The 21,179-nt window shown below is 48.4% G+C and overlaps 7 protein-coding genes across 8 annotated transcripts; 5 read left to right on the top strand and 2 right to left on the bottom strand.

The window, feature by feature from the left end:
- Positions 1–874: 874 nt before the first annotated feature.
- Positions 875–2,465, top strand: DFL_001778 (uncharacterized protein; the record flags this gene model as incomplete). The annotated part of the gene is made up of 2 exons (XM_067630452.1): positions 875–1,033; positions 1,134–2,465. 2 exons carry the CDS (start codon positions 875–877, stop codon positions 2,463–2,465), a joined length of 1,491 nt encoding a protein of 496 aa, XP_067493095.1.
- Positions 2,466–3,362: 897 nt separating this feature from the next.
- Positions 3,363–5,717, top strand: DFL_001777 (uncharacterized protein; the record flags this gene model as incomplete). Of its 2 annotated transcripts, XM_067630450.1 has the most annotated exons (3): positions 3,363–3,500; positions 4,192–4,346; positions 4,523–5,717. In XM_067630450.1, 3 exons carry the CDS (start codon positions 3,363–3,365, stop codon positions 5,715–5,717), a joined length of 1,488 nt encoding a protein of 495 aa, XP_067493093.1. The 2 variants fall into 2 exon arrangements, with proteins under 2 accessions (XP_067493093.1, XP_067493094.1); XM_067630451.1 differs by lacking the exons at positions 3,363–3,500; positions 4,192–4,346 and having other exon boundaries at positions 4,611–5,717.
- A 1,388-nt stretch (positions 5,718–7,105) lies between these two features.
- Positions 7,106–9,243, top strand: DFL_001776 (uncharacterized protein; the record flags this gene model as incomplete). The annotated part of the gene is made up of 9 exons (XM_067630449.1): positions 7,106–7,385; positions 7,474–7,576; positions 7,639–7,993; positions 8,059–8,158; positions 8,217–8,431; positions 8,498–8,584; positions 8,674–8,731; positions 8,787–8,972; positions 9,032–9,243. The coding sequence occupies 9 exons, from the start codon at positions 7,106–7,108 to the stop codon at positions 9,241–9,243; spliced, it is 1,596 nt and encodes a 531-aa protein (XP_067493092.1).
- A 1,711-nt stretch (positions 9,244–10,954) lies between these two features.
- On the top strand, positions 10,955–11,419 carry DFL_001775 (uncharacterized protein; the record flags this gene model as incomplete). Its single annotated transcript, XM_067630448.1, has 1 exon — positions 10,955–11,419. One exon carries the CDS (start codon positions 10,955–10,957, stop codon positions 11,417–11,419), a length of 465 nt encoding a protein of 154 aa, XP_067493091.1.
- Positions 11,420–12,532: 1,113 nt separating this feature from the next.
- On the top strand, positions 12,533–15,397 carry DFL_001774 (uncharacterized protein; the record flags this gene model as incomplete). The annotated part of the gene is made up of 2 exons (XM_067630447.1): positions 12,533–12,602; positions 12,669–15,397. 2 exons carry the CDS (start codon positions 12,533–12,535, stop codon positions 15,395–15,397), a joined length of 2,799 nt encoding a protein of 932 aa, XP_067493090.1.
- Positions 15,398–19,195: 3,798 nt separating this feature from the next.
- DFL_001773 (uncharacterized protein) lies at positions 19,196–19,594 on the bottom strand (the record flags this gene model as incomplete). The annotated part of the gene is made up of 1 exon (XM_067630446.1): positions 19,196–19,594. The coding sequence occupies one exon, from the start codon at positions 19,592–19,594 to the stop codon at positions 19,196–19,198; it is 399 nt and encodes a 132-aa protein (XP_067493089.1).
- Positions 19,595–19,614: 20 nt separating this feature from the next.
- DFL_001772 (uncharacterized protein) lies at positions 19,615–20,668 on the bottom strand (the record flags this gene model as incomplete). The annotated part of the gene is made up of 4 exons (XM_067630445.1): positions 19,615–19,623; positions 19,685–19,757; positions 19,922–19,978; positions 20,517–20,668. The coding sequence occupies 4 exons, from the start codon at positions 20,666–20,668 to the stop codon at positions 19,615–19,617; spliced, it is 291 nt and encodes a 96-aa protein (XP_067493088.1).
- Between the last annotated feature and the right edge of the window lie 511 nt (positions 20,669–21,179).

The following is a 21,179-nucleotide window of genomic DNA, read 5'->3' as shown; positions in this document are numbered from 1 at the left end:
CGAAGAAGACGCGTCGAGGGGAAGGTATTTAAGCAGACGCGAAGAGGGGAGAAGAAAAGGGAAAGAGAATATAAAAAAGAAAAGAAAAGAAGGAGTGCAAGGTACCAACAGCTGAAAAGGACAGGGCTACAGAAAAGAAAAAGAAAAAGAAATCAAACAGGAGTTACTAACTACGATAGCTGAAATGACTATACATGCGGGAAAGTACAGGCGTGGTGAAGAAGATACAGATGCGAAATGAAGGAAGGGAACGGCGGCGGTGAACACTCGGAGGGGGGATGAGGTGATAGTGTTGACGAAGAAAGGAGAAGAAGGGAAGGGATGAGTCGGAGTTTGAATTGGAAATGGAATTGGAATCGTGGGTGTGTGACCCCGGTTGGTTTGGCTTGGAGGGAACGGAGCAGGGAACATGCATCCATCATATCCCGAGCTATATACTGCCGGCATTTAGGTATAGCACATAGACGGTGAGCAAGGCAGGTCGCGTAAAGCAAAGTTAAGATGTTTGATCACTTTCCCCAAAACGGACGACCCGTTTTCTGGGAGTAAGACGTGTTTTCCTCGCGCATTCATGTGACACCACGGCCTCCCACTCTCTGCCTAATCCGGTTTAGCTTCTGTCCGGATGAGTCTGACCTTTTAAATAAAAATTTATAATAAAAAAAAAAAATAAAAGATAATAAATTTTTGATTCATTCACATAACAACCTGGTCTTGTGTCAACCACCGCCGGTGCCCCTCCACCATTCATCCCTTTCATCCTCTTCTCCGCCGGCTGCAGCTGGCCAGCCTGACGGCAGCAGCAGCTTCAGCCCCTGTCTCATCATTCCGCCGACTTGTTCCTCTGCTGCAGCATCCCTTCGACTTCTCCACCATGACCATGACGACCGCCCCACCAACAACAAGCCCGGACCCCGTCTCCGTCCCGGTGGAGCCTCCTCCAAAACGTCTCAAGCTGCACGGCAGGGCTTTCTATGAAAGTATCGGGTCTCCTAAACGCATCGTTGCTCCAATGGTAGACGCTAGTGAATTGGTACATACCACCGCTGCATGATGCATGGCCTTCTCTTCAAATCTTCATGCTAACCCTGTCTCCCTTCTTTTCTTTTCTTTTCCTTTCTTTTCTTTTCAAGGCATGGCGAATCCTCTCTCGTAAATATAATGCCGATGCTGCATACTCGCCCATGTTGCATGCCCGACTGTTCGCAGAAACAGAACCTTATCGACGTCAATCCCTTCGCTATGCTCCAACTTCAGACACCGAACCGGCTCTGTCCTACGACGGAGAACCCAAATCCGATAGACCCTTTCTGATCCAATTCTGTGCCAACGATCCCCAACATCTCCTAGCAGCTGCAAAAACAGCCCAACATCACTGCGATGCCGTCGACTTGAACTTGGGATGTCCTCAGGGTATCGCCCGAAAAGGCCATTATGGCGCCTTTTTGCAAGAACAACCCGATCTCATCTACAAACTCATAAACACCCTCCATAAGGAACTCGATATTCCCGTGACTGCTAAAATACGGATCCTGGACACAAAGGCGAAGACTTTGGAATATGCAAAGATGGTGTTGGATGCCGGTGCTAGCATCTTGACGGTTCACGGCAGACGGAGAGACCAAAAAAGCCACAACACCGGATTGGCAGACTGGAGTTACATTCGGTACCTACGGGAAAACCTTCCACCGGAGACCGTTATATTCGCAAACGGAAACATCCTTTACAACGCTGATGTAGAGGCTTGTTTGGAAGTCACGGGTGCCGACGGCGTCATGTGCGCGGAGACGAATCTTTACAACCCTGCCGTCTTTATGCCTCCGACCGCTAGCTTTGAAGAAAAGTTTCCAAGGGTGGATGTGATGGTTCGGCAGTATCTCCAGATCGTCCGGGACCTCACCTTCGGAGAAGGTAACCCGGTCGTAGAACTTTCCAAAGAACGTTATCGGGAACATGCATCCTTGACATGCGTCAAGTCACATCTCTTCAGGCTCCTGCATGCAGTCTTTAACAAAAAGGAATACCACTACATCCGGAACACTTTGGGCAAAGCAACCGGTCATAGGTTTAATGAAATTCTCGAACTGGCCGATGAGTTGGAAAAAGTGGTCGAGGAGCAATTGAAGCTCACGCCCGAGACACCGGAGCAATGGGATGAGATTATGAAAGAAGCAGGTGGGCCTGGCGCGGACGCAAAGATCTTGCGGATACCATGGTGGAGGTGTCAGCCCTATGTCAGACCGACCCCACAGCAAGCCTATGAGAACGGTGCCATGCAGAAATCCAAGAAGGAGCTCAACGCAGCATCCAAAGGGTCCAAAGAGCCCAAGCGTGAGCTCGACGCCGAATCGGCAGCCTCCGATTCGAAGGAGGGGACCAAGCGCCAGAAAGTGGAAGAGCCACAGTCGGAGCAGATCAAAGCAAACGACCAGCTGGCTTCGCTCGAATCTAACGTCTCCGGTTAGATCTGTCTTGGTTTATTCCGGATTACCATATCCGTCGACTCTAGACTCGTAGACCGTTTAGATTTTAAGTACAAAATATACAGTCAGCGACGGCATTTTTTTGTATGTGTAAAATATACAACCTGTACAACACATTCTGAGGTTACAATCACTTTCCACGATACCTCCGCCTCGAGAGCGCCCGGACTCGAGGCTACCATTATTAGATAGATCTGTACATTAATCTCAACATGACAAATCGTCTCTAATGCTGACGCACAGCGAACCTTGCGGATACCTTATTCTTATCCACGGTATGTCATGTCGAAGTAACCAGACGGCGTAGTCCGCCGGTAAACTCTCTTCAAACCGAACGTGTGACATCCATCTTTGAGGGACGTTGAAGGACCCTAGTCGAACAACAACCTTAATAACCGCCCCCTTTCTGCAAAATTTAGAATCTCCAATTTCCCACCCAGAAGCCCTTCTAGTATTCCTATGAAGTTTGATATCGTTGCACGCATTCTCGAGTCCATGTCGCTGGGAGTCGAGAACACCTCTGCCACCGGACCCCCCGTCGACCAAACTTTGATGAGTAGGAGTCTCCAAGGGACGCTCCAAACACATCGAGGTCATCGGCGGATATAACTCAGTACCGGGTTGCGGCTGGATGACTCGGCGATGGCTGCGTCGGGTATCTATATATTACACCTTTCCACCTCCGTCCACCTAGCTCGCTTCTTCTGTGACTTTCGCGACGCCCCTACTTCGTCCCTCGGGCTTCCATCCTCTATCCACCCTTTCCATCATCACCATCGGCAAGGTACCCTATCACGAACTCGCAAGATCACATTCTAGAAGAATCTCAAGTAACACAGCGTTCGCGTGTCTAGGACGTACCCAAGTCAGCAAGCAACAATGGGCTTCCGTATCCTCATCGGAAGAGAGAAGAAGAAGAAGATAGTCACCACCAAGGACGAAAGGAAGAAGGAAGAACCAAAGAAGCAAGAGCCAAAGCCTGATCCGCCAACTGCTCCGGCCCTTACCAATGTCTACGTGAGTTTGCTCTAATCGTTCTTATCTTCCCCTTTCGACGGGGTCTTTGGGCAATCCGGATCCTATCAAATGACTACAAGCGATTCCGAGCACCGGGATTAGTATGAATCTCTGCCAACATTGACGTGTAATGCAGTATGACGCCAGTACTGAGTCAAAGCGGCGTATAAACAAGGGCTTGTTATGAAAAATGCGAGCCAATCCGTCCGAATCGTGTCGGGTACACAAGGTGGGTGCTTTATTGTTGGTGTCACCGATCCATAAAGTAGGGAACCCGTTTCTTTGATCTTTGGAGGAAATTGCTAGTGGGGGATCTGGTTACACGGACCACGACTATAGCCTTTCAACTTTTGTTCTCTCTATTTTCTGACTTGTCGACATTCTGACTACTCGAATCATCTTGCCTCAGTTCGGGATTTCCCAAGTAGACTCTTGCAGTTAAAATAAAAGTCTATTTTTACTCTCGACGATATCTACTCCTTCTTCTCATATACTACTACCTACTACCTACTTTCTTACGTTCAATTTTCTCGAATCACACCTCGCAGTATCCCAAGCACGATCCGTACCGTAATTCAATACTTTGTCTGCACTTCACAGGCTTCCTTATGGTTTTATCGGATCACAATAGACATATTAGAATGTCGGGGGATCCAACACTAGAACTATATATATTCACGTATCTCGACAGCTGGGGAAATCCGGGGAAGATGTCGTTGCCATGTTTTACATTCAACAGACGAACCCTTACGGGCCGTCGATGATCCTATCGGCTTTGATGTTCGATAGCGTTGTTGGCGGAGACGGTTTAATCGGATACCGAACTGTTCATATCGTAGGAGACAGGTTTGTACGAGTTCTCAGTGATGTCGACGATACGCTTCTTTCTACCTACTCGAGTACTTACTCAGCATCACCTTTCCAGTAATTTCAACATCAACGTCAACATCAACGTCACCTCCCTTTTTCTCTACGTACATAATCATCATCACTCCCCATCCAAGAAATACCCTTCCTTACAGCTATTCCATTCTAGCTACCGCAAGCATTCCTAGAAAGATAGAGAGAAAGTTCAAGTTCGTAAAATATGGCGAAGAAAACTACCTCTACATGGAAGGAGCCCAAGAATGGCGAACTACGTTCTTCAACAGTTCCGAATTCAGAGCCCTCCAAGGAAGCAAGATCAAAGATATATTCAAAATCCCGGAAAGCGATGCACGATACCCTATTCGCCAGGTTGGTAAACGAACCCAACTGCCCGGCACCGAAGCACGAGATTGGTACGACTTTCATTCCCCCACCGGGGCCGTCTTATTTCCGTACGACTTTACGACGATTTCGACTCCACTCTCGAATTCTACCGGTTCCTTCCAAATACCACAGCTGAAACGGCTTCTGAGCGATAGGAAGAAAGGTGGCATTTCCATGTCGAACTACCGTCGGATTCAAGACCTCAAACGTGGTGACCGGGTTATTCTTCCCAATGACTCTCGGATCCACATTCTCAACAAAGGCATCGTCCCTAAGGGCGTTCTGATCATCAGTCGTATCGGTACCCAAGAAATTACATGTTATAACGCCCTACAAGTTCGAACCTACGTCGATCTCAAACTCTACGAATCCGTCCTCCCGCACCACATCCGCTCCCTCCACCTCGTCGAAACCGAGACTAGCTTGATGACCAAGCAACCCCCAAACAACCCCCTTCCGGGCTACTTCGCCCTCCGCCACGCCTACCTCGTCGACATCGAGTTGGAAGAGGAGGAGGAACCCAAAGATCCATCGTCAAAACCGGGTTATCCGATCTATCGCTTCGAACTAGCCTTCCTCGCCGAGAACGGCACAGCTAATATCCAAAAGTTCCTTTGTTCGGAAACTGTCCACGAATCCGTTAACCGTCTGCAAATCTCCTGGAACGTGGGATACCCCGCTCGAGCGGCGAATTTTGCAACGGCGAACAAATGGGTTGTGTGGTTGTCGAAGTACGTTCCTTCGACTTTGTCATCTCGGTCGAAGCACATGGAGACTAGATGGATCGAAGCTGAGACTTATCAAATACTTGGGTGGAGTACCTCGGGCGTTTTGGCGACCGGGTCGGATAGCGTTGGGGCTATTCGGACGGCTGGGACGAAGATGTATGAGGATGATTTGTATAGGGTACTCGGCGAGCTGGTTGTACCCAAGCCGTTGAATCCGTTCGCTGAACGATTTTTCTAGATTTCTGTTTTTCTTTCTTTTCGTATCCGTGTGCGTATACGCAGTAACCGGCAGAATTATTATACATTTTTAATTTTTTGTTTTAAATATTTATCGCGTTGGTTTTGTGGTATTTCTTTGTGATCCGTTTTGGGTATTGGCCGAATACAGCAGTAGCGTGCATGGCAGAGCTAGTTTCGCACGTGGCGAACTACGATATCGATGGAATGGGGGGGTTTTTTTTTCTAGTGTGGTTTTACGAAGTATACTTACTTCGTGGTTAGGGTAGGATTTTGTATTAAAGGAGGATGTGTTTATTACTGGTCCGTTTTAAGGAGAAAGGCCAAGCTAAGTACGATCGTATCGAGAACCTAACGGAATGTAGACTATAGCTATGTGGATTCAGAGTCCGTGGTTTTAGGGGGAAGGGAGAAGGTGATGGGGAAGGACCAGATATGAATGAAAGAATTCATGATGCTACAGCAATTGCCAAAGGGTAGTCTCAGCCCTAGAGCTATAGAGTGACCTTCAGGCTAGCCGTGCGATTTGTGGCCAACCCGCGTCTAGGGACGAGACTAGCCAAAGGGCGAGAAAGGAAGGAAGGAAGGAGAAAATTCTATGGCGGAGAGGGAGCTACGAAACCCAGGTACGAAGCGCCATGTGGCCTACAGTCTATCTTTCACGATGCTTAAAAAGTACTTGTTCTGCTTGTAAATTCTAAAGAAGTGTTGTGTGTAGTATTTCTCTTCATCTCATTAGTCACATAACCCCTGGTCTGGCCATATGCGATGGCCATGTCGAGTCGAGCCGTAGAGAGGGACAGATTCCATGACTCCCCCGTATTTTGTATGTAACGTTCCCCGCTCGTCTCCACTTCAGGTAGCCGACATTAGGCCGGCGCCATTATGTTATACCTAGCTTCTCTCCTCCAAGCCAGCATTGCGGGTAAAAGACTCTCTGCTTGGCTTTGATTTAGCCACCAACTTCATCCATCCGGTTTTCGACGTCGGGGTTCTCCTCTTTTATGAATAAAAGGTACTGATGATGCTTATTTTTTTTTTAAAAAAAAAAAAAAAAAAAAAAAATTTGCTTGGTTGCCTTCCAAGAGAAGCTTAACTGATGTTTCTTCATATACCATAGGGTTTTCTGTGGCTTTTTTTATACGTCAATTAACAGCTACCCAGTTACCGCAACCGCGTTTGGTGTGTGCAACTTGGCTTGTAGGGCATGCCTTGTTCTATCCATATCTTCCCCAACCTCCTAGCTTAGCTCTGGGATTGCTATCGCAAGTGGGAAAAGAAAAAAAAAAGAATCCCACATTCGAAATCCCTAGCCCGTACTCTAGTCTAACTCTCGATTAGCGACAAATCTTGGATACACAAGTAGTATTCCAAACCTATCATCTCAAAATGCAAGATATATCGGCCCGAAAAGCAGATAATGGCGGCGCTGTGGACCTTGGGGGCATTGATGACGGCGCTAGCACCGCTGGCGGTGCGACACTTCATACTGCTAGCAGCGTCGTTTCACGAAGGGATATCAACGAGAAACCGCCACTGCTAAAGGATCTATCAGACGAAGAGATCGAGGAGCTTGAAGGAAAGCTTAAACGCAGGATTGATCTCAGGCTTCTTCCCATGATTATCTTAATATATATCCTGAATTACTTGGATAGAAACAATATTCCTGGTAGGTTCCATTGGGTTCCTTCTATTTCCCAAAGTACCTGTTACCTGTGTCAATATTGTTGCTGATGATTTTATTTATTGAAATTTAGCTGCCCAAGTTGCTGGCATGGGTGAAGAATTGGGTCTGACCTCCTCACAATTCAACACCGCTGTGTCGATTCTTTTCGTAGGTTATATTTTGATGCAGGTTCCGTAAGTAAAGTATATGGACCATGGCAATAAAGAAGTCGAAGTTAATCTTGTTAAATACGAAGCTCGAATTTGTTTTTAGACAAGATTGGACGTCCATCCCTTTACTTCACAGTCGTCATGATGATCTGGGGCGCTATTAGCGGTGCAACTGGCGCCGTTCAAAACTATTCGGGTCTTCTGGTCTGTCGATTTTTCTTGGGTTTCATCGAGGCTTCTTATTTCCCGGGATGCCTGTTCTATTTATCAAGCTGGTACACTCGTAAAGAGTTATCGTTAAGGACCGCAATCCTATATTCCGGGAGTTTGATTAGCGGTGCGGTGTCAGGGCTTGTTTCCGCTGGTATCACGGATGGTCTGGATGGTAAAGCTGGTCTTTCAGCGTGGAGGTGGCTCTTTATTCTTGAGGGTTCTATAACCGTACGGTCTCCTCGGAAGTTGTGATCCTCTGCTGTAATTGGCGGATGACTAACCGACTTTTGTAGGTGTTCGTTGCATTCTTCATCTGGATTATCATCCCCGACTTTCCAAAGACGACAAAATGGCTTTCTGAGCAGGAGCGGCAGCTTGCTTGTTGGAGACTCGGTGGGTGGCTCTGCGAACCATCAGGCAAGTGTGGTAACTAATAGGATTCGGAATGTAGAAAGAGACATCGGCGAGGAAGATTGGTCTGGGAGTGAGGCCCAGAAAGTTTCCCATGGCCTCAAACTCGCATTCACGGACATCAAAATGTACGTCCTTATGGTTCTAGTGACATGCTGCGTCGCATCCGGTTCTATTACCAACTTCTTCCCGATCGTCGTTCAAACCCTCGGATTCGGAAAAATCGAGACCCTTCTCTTGACGACTCCACCATATGTAAGCTATCCTAGATCCGGCGCTTGAGACTTTCGAAATATATCGAGGTGGCTGATTTCCGTTAAGATACTTGCGACGGTCGTAGTGCTTGGGAATGCGTGGCATGCAGATAAAAAAGGAGAGCGATATTTCCATATCGTAATCCCACTCGCTGTAAGTTCAGCTCCGAGATTTAGCCACGGGGTGGTTCCGCGGCCGCGGAACCTAGTGAAAAGAATCAGCTTGATTGACTTTATGTCCAGATTTCGGTAGTAGCGTTCATCCTGGCAGCCTCTACGTTGAACACTGCTGCACGATACGGTAATTGCCGGTTTCTGTTTCTGAAGTAGAGCGTGGACGCTGATGATTGGCGTAGTTGCAATGATGTTTATGCCAGCGAGTATCTACGGTGGATACATCTGCGCTCTCTCTTGGATATCTGCAACATTGCCACGACCGGTTACAAAGCGGGCTGCTGCCCTCGCAGCGATTAATGCAGTATCCAATGCATCTTCAATCTGGACGGCTTACATGTATACGAAATCCTCGGCTCCGAGATACGGTAAGCGACTTGCCTAGGCTTTAAAACGATTGCAAGCTGACCGTATGTGCCGATTTCAGCCGTTGCTATGGGTGTCAATTGTGGAACTTCGCTCCTAGGCATCGTATTCGCTACGGTGCTTCGGATGATACTTGTCAGACTCAATAAGAAGCTGGATCGAGAAGAAGATCTTAGCGAGACAGGGCTGACTGCGGAGGGCCAGGCTGGGAGACGGGAGGAACAGGGTTTGCCTGGAGAGGCTGCGGCAAAGGGCTTCAGGTTTTTGATATGATGCAAGATTTGGTTGTCTGCCAAGAGGACCTCGTTATATACATAGGTATAGAGATTTGATATTGTAGATGTTGGTTTAAATTTGTTAGATGGACGCCGGAGACGCACCCCGCCAATAGGCAGCGGTTGACTCGTGGCTTTCTTACAGCTTTATATTATGTATAGATCGGTAAAAACGTCATCGACTGGTGAATTGAAGCAATTGATCAGGGGTATTTAAAATTCGTCTCGTAAAAGTTGGAGGGAATCTCGATTCTCAATATAATAAAATCTTATCCTCAGCCCCAAGGGTGGTATTATATATGGATTCAATCCGCACGATTGCCTGCAAGAGTATGGCGTGTGTGGGATTTCATTGGCATGCCTAGCCGGGGGTAGGATGAGGGTGGTCAGTGCTAGCTTGGAAGGTCGGGTGGATTTTACTTTGCCCACATGGAGCTATAATTGGCCGTTTCGTTCGCTGCTTAGCTTCGTTGGTCGTTATCAACTCTTTGCGATATGATTTCCATCGGTTTTGGAGTCGTGCATCCTGGCTCCGGTGAACTGGAATCGATATTGAAATTTGCAATACCGCCCCCTGCACTACTAAATATACATATCCCCGATTTTTTTTTGCCCGACAGGACAAGACAGCCGCTCCACACATAGGATGATTGCATTGTTCCTGCCCCATGCAGACTCACATGTCAGTAGGCAGGAACAGGCTGCAGTGTAACCCTGGGAGAAAAACCCTCGAGCTTCTCGCCCCACAGCACGCCCGGCGAGCGGTTCGCGATACCAAGTCCAATACCTGAGGAAGGGAACGGTTTTTTGCTAGCATGAATGTTCATGCATAGTGCGAGACATACATCCATCGAAACGTCACGAACTGACGAGACGACAAACGTGTACCTGTGCCCGTACCTGTGGACGTATGTATGCAGTTACTCCTGGATTATGAAAACCTTCATCGTGTGTTCTCGATTACGATCACGATCACGATGAAGAAATTTTCTGATGAAACATTCCCGTCCCTTGGTCTCATTCCAGCAGGTCGCTCCCTTGGAGTTTTCCTTGTAGACCCATCTAGCTGCAAACAGTGAAGCGTGGTGGGTGGCATGCTTGGTTTGATTTGATTTGGTTTGGTTTGTAACCGAATCGCCTGGAGCTTGGTTTGCACAGGCCCTGAGCAGGCCCTGAGCAGGAGCAGCGGTAGCAGCAGAGCAGGTGACTCGCTAGCCCTCCGTAATAATCATCCTTTCCCAGGTGGACGAGAGTTTGGGATATCTGTAACGTGGAGTGTTCGGGCGGCCGTCCATTTGATTAGTCGGAACTCTGTTCTGTGAATTAATTGACTGTCCTGGCCAAATCATGTTAAAATGCTAACAATGAGGGATAAAAGCCAAAGAAGGCAGCTACCAGAACATACTTCGGCCCTTAAATACTTCTGAACTTCCCCTCCACTCCCTTCCCGTCCTTGTTCTCCTTATCGTCGTCCTCCTGACCCCCTTTAAAAGGGCCTGATTCTCTGCTGGTCTTGTATCACGATATCCTTCCTCTGACACCCTTAGTTTCTTATTCTTCTCTCCTCTCCGAACAAACACATCCGCCGGTCTATCCAAAAGTGCACAGAGCACGCACACGACACACCTCGCGCCGATAAAACTTACCCACCTTTCGTCGAAAACCTATTCCTACTATTTCCTCTGACCTCCGAACCGCTCTTTGAAACCATGTGCAGGTATAGGAAGTACATCTTTGTAAACTGCGGCCATTCGGAGTTCGAGTCGCCTCCGTACCTCCCATGTGTCTCCGATCCAAATGAGTACTGCTCGCCCGAGACCACTTCGGACCCTCCCATTACCCTCAAAAAGAACACCGCCTGCAGTGATCCGGCGTGTGCTGGTCTCGGAGGGGGGTTGTCATCACCAACTGGACCAACCGACGGTGGTACTTCCTGGAGCCGTACCAACTCTGGCAACCGCGGTCGGGCTTTGGGACCCGGTGAAGGAGATCCGGGTGACCGACTTCGACATACTGTTTCTACCAAAATGAAGGTGGCGAAACTGGTCCGAAGCATGACGAAAAAGCACAAGGAGAAGAAGGAACAACAGCAGAACAATGGAGCCGATGGCTTCCTGCCTGATAACCAAGGCAGTTACAACGAGATCAACGAAATGGACGAACTGAAGAAATGAACCCTGACGCTCCAATTCGGCTGCCATTTTGATTATTTTAAATTCTACTGCGCCTGCTATTGCAACTGCAACTGCAACTGCAACCGCAACCGCAAATTCAACTACTGCTACATTCGATACAGCGTATCGGCCGTCAAGGAACTACATCAATTGGTAATTGATATTTCTTCTTATCTTTTTTTTTTTTTTTTTTTTCTGGGTCCCATGGAGTCATGAAGTTATGAAGCGAATTTACTCGTCTTGATTTTCGAATTTCACACTACACTGCGAACCCGGCTGCCAGCAAGCGTACTGTTGTTTCTTTTTCTTTTTCTTTTAACTCTTATCTCATACTTCCCCGTTTCTGGCATCCTCGTTAGTATCATTCTGTCGTCGCCGTCGTCGGTCTAGGTTTCTGTACAAAATGGCATAGCTTATACCTTGTCTTTGCAATAGACGAAAAAAAGCCTCCTGCAGCGCCTTTGATTGAGCTTCCCTTCTCATGTATGTACTTTTATAGCAACTTGATACACACTATTAGGTACCTGCCTGCCTAGGTCCTTACTTAAAGGTACCTGTACCCAAGTAACTACAGAGTATAGCTTAAATCCCGACATCACCCCAGTTTCGACCGACATAAGCATGCTTAACCGTGAGCCAGATCGATAGAGCTGCCATTGATGAATGAGTGCGTGAATGCGCTAGGCTGCTGCAGGCTCCCCTCATTTGGGAGTTATGTGTCAGCTCCCCCACCAAACCAAACCTCAGGTCTCCAGGATCCGCACCTTTTTTTTTTCTCACCCTCCATTGGTATTGCTCACCACCTCGTTCTCTGCCGTCGATTGACTCGAACGCTGCTTCTTCGTTCGAGTCATCACGAACCATCCTGTTTCATCTTTCCGTTATCGCATGTCTCGATACCCGACCGTTTTCCCGCTCGCATTCGCGTACTTTTAGACCGCTCCTCGCCCTGCAAATCTGCCAGATCCCGTTCTACGTATTCAGAAACAAACCTCGTTGACGGCCGGCCACATTCAAGTCTTTTAGGCTTTACGAAATATTACTACACCGTCACTTCGATATTAGCACCACCTCGGATAGACTTGGAGACTTCCTGGAGAAATATCTGTCAAAATGGCAGAAATGATGAGGACTCGGTCCAAGGGGCCGCCAAGAGAGACCTATATCTACAAGATCCCCACAGGTACTCTCTCACATTTCTAGCCAAAAAAAAAAATCACCCAAAGCATGCGCTAAGTTGATATCTCAGAAATCCTACGACATATCATCGCCTACCTCGATCCACCATCGCTGCTGTCATTGACACTGACTAACCATTACTTCCACAAACTGATATCATCGCCTCATACGTGGAGGCTCCTCTTCCTCCAATGGTTCCCAGACTCGAAGGGTCAATTCACACCCCTCACCGCCCCGCCCGATCCAGCCCAGGCCAAACTCCACCCGGATGACCTCGAGACAAACCACTGGCGCACCGAAGCAATCCTACGCTCTCGTCTCCTCCGTAACCTTAGTAAAGCTCGTCCGGAACTTCGTGAAGCCGGAAACCGTAACACCAGCAGCACCTATGTCGAGCCACAATTCAAGTCCACTCACCTCAAGACCATCCCCAAGAGTGTGATAATGTCGATGATGCATTTGATCCAACCACCTATCACCCACCTTTTCGCGAACTTTGATAAAGAGCCCTTGAAACCTAACGAGAAGGCCAACAGCACGCTGCCAGATTATCATCCGATCCCATCGTTCAGGAGCTGCAACCTAGGAAACGGGCAGGCGAGCGTTTGGTCCCCGGGAAATGGACAGTTTAAAACGGAAGAAGATAGTGGGACTATGGTGTTCACGAGATACGAGAAATCGCAACATACGCTTGCGACGTCGTTCGACGTTATGGAAATCGTGGATGTGCACCAAAACGGCGCTGGAAGTTTCGCCGTTATCGGTCGCAGGTGGGGCGAGAACAGGGTCAATCTCCTCTGTGGCTTTAGGCTTGGGAGCGGTGAGAGTATGGATTATCCACTTGCACACGAACCAGCGCAAGCCATTGTCGGCATTGGAACCGGCGTATGGATCGCAGATTTGGCCGGATACGGGGCTGTACCCGGTGTAGGATTGGAGGAGATGACCGAAGAAGAACAAGCCGCTGCTCGGGCGAAGAGGAAGGAAGCGGAAGAGAAAGGTGGTGATCATATTTCAAGAATCATTGCTTCGAACGATCCACAGAATCACCTCGAAGACAAATATAAACCCGTCAGGGTTCCGGAAGCCAGTGGAATATTTTCAGAATACGGTGTCGGTCTCGTCTATATTACAAGCGAAGGAGATGTCCACATGTTTTCGGTGGACACCTCTCCTCTCGCCCCGGGACATCAAATCCATAGAACCCTTGAGACATCTCGCATGGCAAAGTGGAGAATTTCCCCGAGATGTGCACTCGTCAGCGTCAAAGTTGATAACGATTATACCCCGGAGAAGAAAGCGCTCGGCCGGCCATGGTGTGTCGTTCAGAACATTGTGGGAGAGATATGGACATTTTCTGGTGACCCAAATCCGCGACCGGAGCCGGGGGAGAATGGGCTTACGGAGGAAGAAGAGGACGAAGCGGACTTGGAACGAGCAGATACAGAGATTGAGAACGGCCCGATCGGAGACGACCTCAGCATCATGGACCATGTGGAACGTCACGCCGCCTGGATGAGAATACGAACGGAACTAGCTGCCACCTACAAGGCCGAACGAAACGCAGGACGCGAGGAAGAATTGAAGCGGATTGCGGCACACGTTCAGGGTCACTGGACTATGATCGAGGGCACCAGGGTAGAGAGACCGATATCCGGATTCTATCTCGACGACCTCTACCGTGATACGGGACTTATCGTTGGAGACAACGAAAACATTCAGCCTCTCAAGTTGCCGTGGATGATGGAGGTGGATTTTGGGGGTTACAATATCGTATCGTTCAGCACCGTGAGCACCGAAGAGCGAAGAGTTCAGGGATTCCGATACCGTTTAAACACTCTTTTCACGGAGAAGAAGCCGGATGCGCCGGAGACTGAGATTCTTGGAAGCCAGGCCTTCGCTGGCTCAGCCGACGACTGGACGAAGACTCGCCTCCGGATACCTAAATCCGGGGAGGAGATTTTCGATCAAGGTAAAAACCCACAGAACATCACGGCTTTGGCTATGGATGAATCTTTTCTTGCGAGAGCGATGCCAAGCTCACCGAATGACAATACCGTCGGTGGGAACGCACGACTGTTCGCGGTCGGCACAAATCACGGAAGGGCATTGGTGTTCAACATTCGAGGAAGCCCGACCAAGAGGACCAGTGACCTACTCACGCCTATTCGCGTCTGCAAGATCCCAGGAACGCCTATGATTACTTGCGTCTCGGTTACATCTCTTGCCGTGATTGTTGGCGCAAACAATGGTGCAATCTCGGTATTCGATCCACTGGGATCGTCTGCGGAACCGGTCCGTAAGATCGTGCATGCCATGTCGATCGAGGCGAAGAAGGACTATTTCACACGGACGGCACAGTACGGCTGGGGTCGGACGGAGCAGGAGAATACCTGGCAGGAAGAAACCAGCGCTTATAGAATATGCGTGGATCCGAATGCGAGGAACTGGAGAGGAGCAGCGATCCTCGGGTGTAATATTTTATATTGGGACGAGACAGACTTCTTGAATTGGCAAGAAGCGGATGATCTGGCTACGAGGAGAAGGAGGAGGATGGAGAAGGCCGAGAGGCTAAAGGCTGAGGAAGAGGAGGCTGCGAAGAATCGACGAAGCCCCAGGCCAGCGTTGGGGCGGGTAGTCCCGGGGACGACTCCTAGTCGACATATCGACTTGGGGCTTCACCCGACCGCGGTAAATGACGATGATCTGGTTCGAAAGTGGGAAGAGGCGCATGGGGAGCTAACGGAAGAGGAGAGGAGGTTGCTTGAGGATATCTCTGGTATCAACATTGATAAATAGGTACTCAGTCGGTGTTCTCTCCTTCAGTCAGGGTTTTTTTTTTTTTTTTTTTTTAAAAAGTTACTATATACCAACTGTTGTTTTCTGAGCTGGGTTGTATTGGGAATGACGATTCATGATGGAGGCCGGTTTACAATGGACCTCGAAAAGCGCGTGGGCTTCCAAAAAAAAAAAAGAAAAAAAGAAGAAAAAAAAAAAAAGCGATTTATACTCATGCCGTTTATTGGAAAGTAATTGATGGAGGATAGAATCAACAAAATTATTCTTTGAACTCGAGTGCGTATCGTTACTTGGGTACTTGGCAAGGTACTTTACACGAGTCGAGTCCTTGTCATTTTTCTTCGTTTCGGGTGGGAATTGTGCCACAGTGATGCATATAAGATGTATAGAGACAATTAGATTGATGTAGCTATGGCCACGGCTTCCCACGGAGAGGTGTGTACCACGAAAGGAAACATTGCGGTTTCAAGGTGTTATAGAGCTCTGTAGTACGATGAAGCCGTTTTTGTTTCTACATCGGTCTGAGCCTTTCCCCGTGTTAATTATTGCGTAACGGGTAGGGACCGTACTCCGTAGGCAGTTACCGTGTTGGTTGATGCAAATAAGCGAGCGAATTTGTTACACAAACGAATTTTCGGAGGTGTGTTGGTGACCCGGTCCGGCCTTCAAGAGAGCAGAAACACACGATCAATCCCATTTGAGAAATACACCGGAATGTGTCCCAACGGATGCTTGCTTTTCAGCTGAAGCCGTTAACCCGTGTTGTACATGTTGTATTTTTTTAGTGAAAGAAACCAAGGCTCTCTTTGTTGTGTTCTCAACACAGACCTGTCTTGGGTAGGTTCCCACGAAAATGATACGCTGGTTGCTCCGTAAAAAATCCGGAAAATTCCTTGAAAGGTCCACTTTAAGGCAAGAGGAGATAAGCTTCCAAGTGGCTCGATAATGACGGTATCGAATGTGGACCAAAGGTGTGTGTGTGAGCGGCCAGGCCAGGTTTGAACCCCCAAAAGTGCTCTTAATTTAATATAGCATGCATGTCAAACAGTGGATAATCTATTCTATTCGAAGAAGGCCTGGCTGGAAGCGGGGAATAATTCAATTGAATGCCCTAAAATATTCAATCTTAGGTTTCTTTCATTCTTTCATTCTTTCATTCTTTCATTCGATTCTTTCCTTCTTCCATAGATCCAATCAAGTCCGGGGCTTCGAGGCGACATTTTGGTTTCAACGTGGCCATGCATAAATACATGCAAGTTTTAATTGGTATAAAAATAGGAAACCTTATTGAAACCTCGAAGGTTGCTTCCGGATCTTATCCAAGTACGTAGTACTAATTTGAAAAAAAAAAAGATGTTGGAGATAAGACCACTTGTACAATGTCCTTTGGTCTTTGGAGCATCTACTTGCTTGTGATATTGGTCGTTGAAATTCCTCGTTCATCTCCCTCTTCCTTTCCTTTCTCCTCCTCCTACTCGAAGCTGTCCCTCTTCGAATCCCTCGAACAATCAATATCAACGGACCTCTCTCAAAATCCCGAGATCTCTCACCGAACTAACGATGATAACTCCAAGGTACGCATGTACTTTTATAAGTGCTCGCTCGCTCGCTCGGTTGTGCCCTAGAAAGTTCGTCGAAGCACGGATAAAATGTCCCAGCGCCCACTCTTTCCCTAATTCAGTCTTACATCACGCCCAATTTCCACCTCGGCATGATTAACTCTTCGATTCCATGGACCCGGGTCCCTCGGTTAGGAATGGAAAAAAGAAGGAAGATGGGATTCGTGTATGTATCGAATCCTTGGTTTCCTTGTTGCCTGTCATCTTTCCCTCCTCCTCCTCTTCATTTCATATTCCCGGTCATCGCGTAGCTTCTATCCACCCTCTTTCCTCGACATCGTCTGCACGATTCCTGGCGGTATTGCCCCTTTGGCTTGTATACGTCTCTGGACTGTATCTTCTCACCTGGGCTTTGGTCTTCGTTCGAGGGGACGCCTCGAAAGAGCTCAAGGATCTAGAGAAAGGCTCTCCTAACTGCAACTTGTCCTTTCTTCGCCATCAGCCTAATCCCCCGTCTTCTCCTCGATCTGCCGGTAGTTACTGCACAGCCCTCCCTTCGACTGCCTGCAGCACCAAATACTCGCCATATCCACCTCTTTTTACACGTCCGACATCTCTTCTTCTTCTCCTCCAGGTCTCTTCCATCCATCTCAACGATATGACGCGCGACCAACCCACGAGGATGTCCAAACCTCATGGGCCTCCCTTTCCCTCTTCCTTTTCTCCATCTTGATCCTTGGATCTCTTTTCCTTTTCCTTCCTTCGGATACCCTTTCCCTCGTGTCCTTTTGCTTCACCGAAGGCTATCCAAATGCGATAAAACTCAAACCTTCAGAACCAGCTAGCTCCCGGACTGGCCACCAGCCTATTTTATCCTCCGAAATCCTTTCCGGCTCGTATAAAAGCTAGGAAACTCCCGTTCCAGTCCGGAGGCCAGGTCCTTCCGTCCCTTTGCGATCTCGTACCATTTTAAACAGCGCCCTGGCACCTAGCACGCGACCGAATATCATGGTTTCCCCGAAAGCGAAACCTGACATCTATTCCTTCCGATACTCGAACCGATATTCCAAATCCTCGAACGGCTGGGGAAAAAACCGATTCCTTCGCTCCACGTAAGCACGGAAGCTGGAAATGCCGAAGCACCGTGTCTCCGATCGATATATAACGTCAAACTGTACCAGGAGGCCCATAGTCGGGACCTGCGTTTGCATAACCGCGGATAGAAGTGCCCTGGAATTTTTTATTTATTTGACGTTCACATGCTCCTGAATCTTTGGCCACTCCGAGTGGAAATGTCTTATAGAGACCAATTGGCGCTCCTCGAAATTTCGCTGTTTTTGCGAATGCAACAGAGCAATCGACCGTCGCCCAAAAAAACATAGCCGCAAGACTAATTGCATTCCCCTTATGCGGATCGCCGATTGAAGACGAACAATGCATTTGGTTCCAAAGTCCGGGCGCATGCATTCTGCACCTATACGGGGGCAAAGCGCATGCACTATAAGACACTGGCTTATCCCCGACCGATCCAGGAAGCATTGAGGCAAAAGAAATCTAAAGGGGGAAAAAAAAGAAATATTTCGATGAGAATATATTAAACTCAGATATTGGTCTCAGGACACCTACATGAGAATGAGATTTTCTTAATTAATTATCATAAGAGTGTGGCTGCTGTGACGCCGTGCGAGAGAGGGGGGCGTTTTGATGGCGGAGATAAAGAGAGAGAGAGAGCCCGCTGACTTCACAAAACTTCCTTTCGACCCTTATATACGGATTGGCTACGACGAGGCTTCGAGAATACGAAATCATATTCTTTACCGCCAACGAACCCCGCATACAATGCCAGGGGCACAGCGACTACGGATACTCGATAGGTGTGCAAGCGAAAGATTGGCGCTTGGAAGCCATGCCCGTTCTGTGCATTTGCATATGATTATTTGCAGCTTTGCGTATCAATTTGGTAAGTGTTGGACATCCTTTTTTGGAAAAAAAACACTTCAACTCCAAATGAAATAAAGAATATTTTGTCGAAAGACCAAAGTACTAAGATATTTCGCTTCGAACAAACAGGAACGCTGGAGTGGTGCATCGGTCTTTTTTTTTTTCTTTTCTTTTTTTTTAATACAATGCCATGGGAAGGAAAGGCAGGAAGGATATATATAGCACGACGGACGAACGGCCACATGAGGAACAATGAGGGAGAAGAAAGCAAAAGACGAAACCCGACGAGGGCAAGGATCTATTCCTTCCTCTTGACCTCCTCGACCTCCTCGACTTGACTTCCATTAACCCTCTTCACGGCAGCTGGGAGAAACTCCTGGAGCCTCCTCTTGCGATCGGACAATGTCTCTTCTGGCTGTGCGAATTGCTGATACCAGGGATAGGCTGGAGTGCCACGCAGATTGCGTTCAATATATGGCGACTGAGGCCTATGTTCTTCTTCTTCTTCGGCCATCTCCGTGGTACCAGTCTCGCTTCCTCTGTAGCCTCGCTCAGAAGAAGCTTCCGCATTTCGTCCAGCCCTGTTACCCTGGGAGGATACGACTGAGGGGCTGGCAGCATTGGATGGGGATGAGTGTTCGTCGATGCCCTTATCGGAGCTGGTTGGCTGGGGAGCGTCGAAACTGGTGGGCGGCATTTTGGCTAAGGGTCGGAGGCTCAGAAACTCTATCACTCTTGATAAGCTTCATCAACTTTTCAGAGGCAAGGGCTGGACGCGTCAGCTTACTATGGAGAGGTTTCTTCTGGCGATGAAAAAGGATGAGGACTGAACCGTAAATGCGAGAGGCACGGTCAAGTCTCTATGATGGATACCTAACATGTTAGCGGGGAAACTTCACATCCGAAGCGTTACGATGGCCACACATCCGTCGGAAGTGGTATCGTAGTAGATTCACGATGAGCAATTCTTCAGGGGCTATTGCCGGAGGAAGCGAGAAAGGGGACAGGGGATGTGGTCCCTTACTTCTTAGGAACGATGTCAAGGTCTTCAAGAACGATCTTTAGTTCGGGGGTTGAGGGACTGCTGATATTTGGTTCGGTGGTTGAGGGACTGCTGAGTGGTCGGATGAAGAAGGAGAAGGAGAGAAGGTGGGGGAGAAGATGGGAAAGATAGATATAAATAGTTGAACTTGAGTGGAGACGAGGAAAAAAGGAAAATAAAAGAAACAGGAGACGGATGGCGAGTTACACCTAGTTCGGATTCGTGGAACCGTGTTAAGGCATTGGAGGGGGGGGGTTGGAGACACTATGACCGTGTTATGAGTCGGACCCGCCGATTTATCTTTCGGGAATGGCTTGTAACTCAAACGATCCGACAACGAGAGGGCGAGAGGGTTGATTCCCAAGGAAGGAAGGAAGGAAGGAAGGAAGGAAGAAAGGAGCTCAGACAGTCTGGGATATGGTGAGGGTGAGGCGGGTCAACCGTTAGTGCAGGGCAAATTGCACGCCAAAGGCAATGGCGATGGCCAATATCGGTTTCGAAGCTGTCATGGCGCAGCAGAACTTTTACTGCGGAAGTTGGTCGAAATTGCTTTGGCACTCTCCAGATCCTTCATTACGTCTGCCCACCGGCCATGATAGACCGCGGCTCTTCCTTCGTGGCCGTGGCCAAGCTACGCTGGGGCGTGTTCTGGAACGGACCAGTGACACACCAATCCACCGTGTGACAGCTTTTCCAGCAGCCTCTGAACCGGGATCCGGGAGCGTTCATTTTCGAAATGGGAAGGAAACGGATACAAATTCGGCGATGGTTGCGGGGGAACGTTGACTCGGGATACAGATAACAAAAGGGAATCTAACCAAACTTCGAAGGGTTGGGGAGATATGGATTTCGAACGGGAAGGAAAGCCTTCTCTCTCGGACGCCGTGGTTGTCAAACCAAACCGGGGAATGGCGCTGGCAGCTGCAGCTGTCTGTAGCGCTATAGCTACTCGCTATATGTTGCTATTTGCGATCAACACAAATACTACTACGCAACCGCTTTCCTTGACTGGCGGGAGTGGGCCCGCTTCCGCCATTCCACGGCGGCAGCCTAGGTAGAAGAATCCGCTAAAGCAGGATCACTCGAAATCCACAAGCTCGTGTAACGGCTCTGTCTGTTTCAGAAAGACGCCCGAAAACAAACGACATGATGATGATGATGATGATGGGATTTCTAAGTTGGGCTTCAGGAATCAGGAAGTCTCAAGTGACAAAGCTGGGCTTTTGCATCGGTAAGATCA

The sequence above is a fragment of the Arthrobotrys flagrans genome (genome assembly GCF_004000055.1).
Source record: "Arthrobotrys flagrans strain CBS H-5679 chromosome Unknown unitig_3, whole genome shotgun sequence".
Classification (NCBI taxonomy): domain Eukaryota; kingdom Fungi; phylum Ascomycota; class Orbiliomycetes; order Orbiliales; family Orbiliaceae; genus Arthrobotrys; species Arthrobotrys flagrans.
Note: the sequence above shows the minus strand (reverse complement) of the source record. Positions and strands in the feature narration are given on the sequence as shown.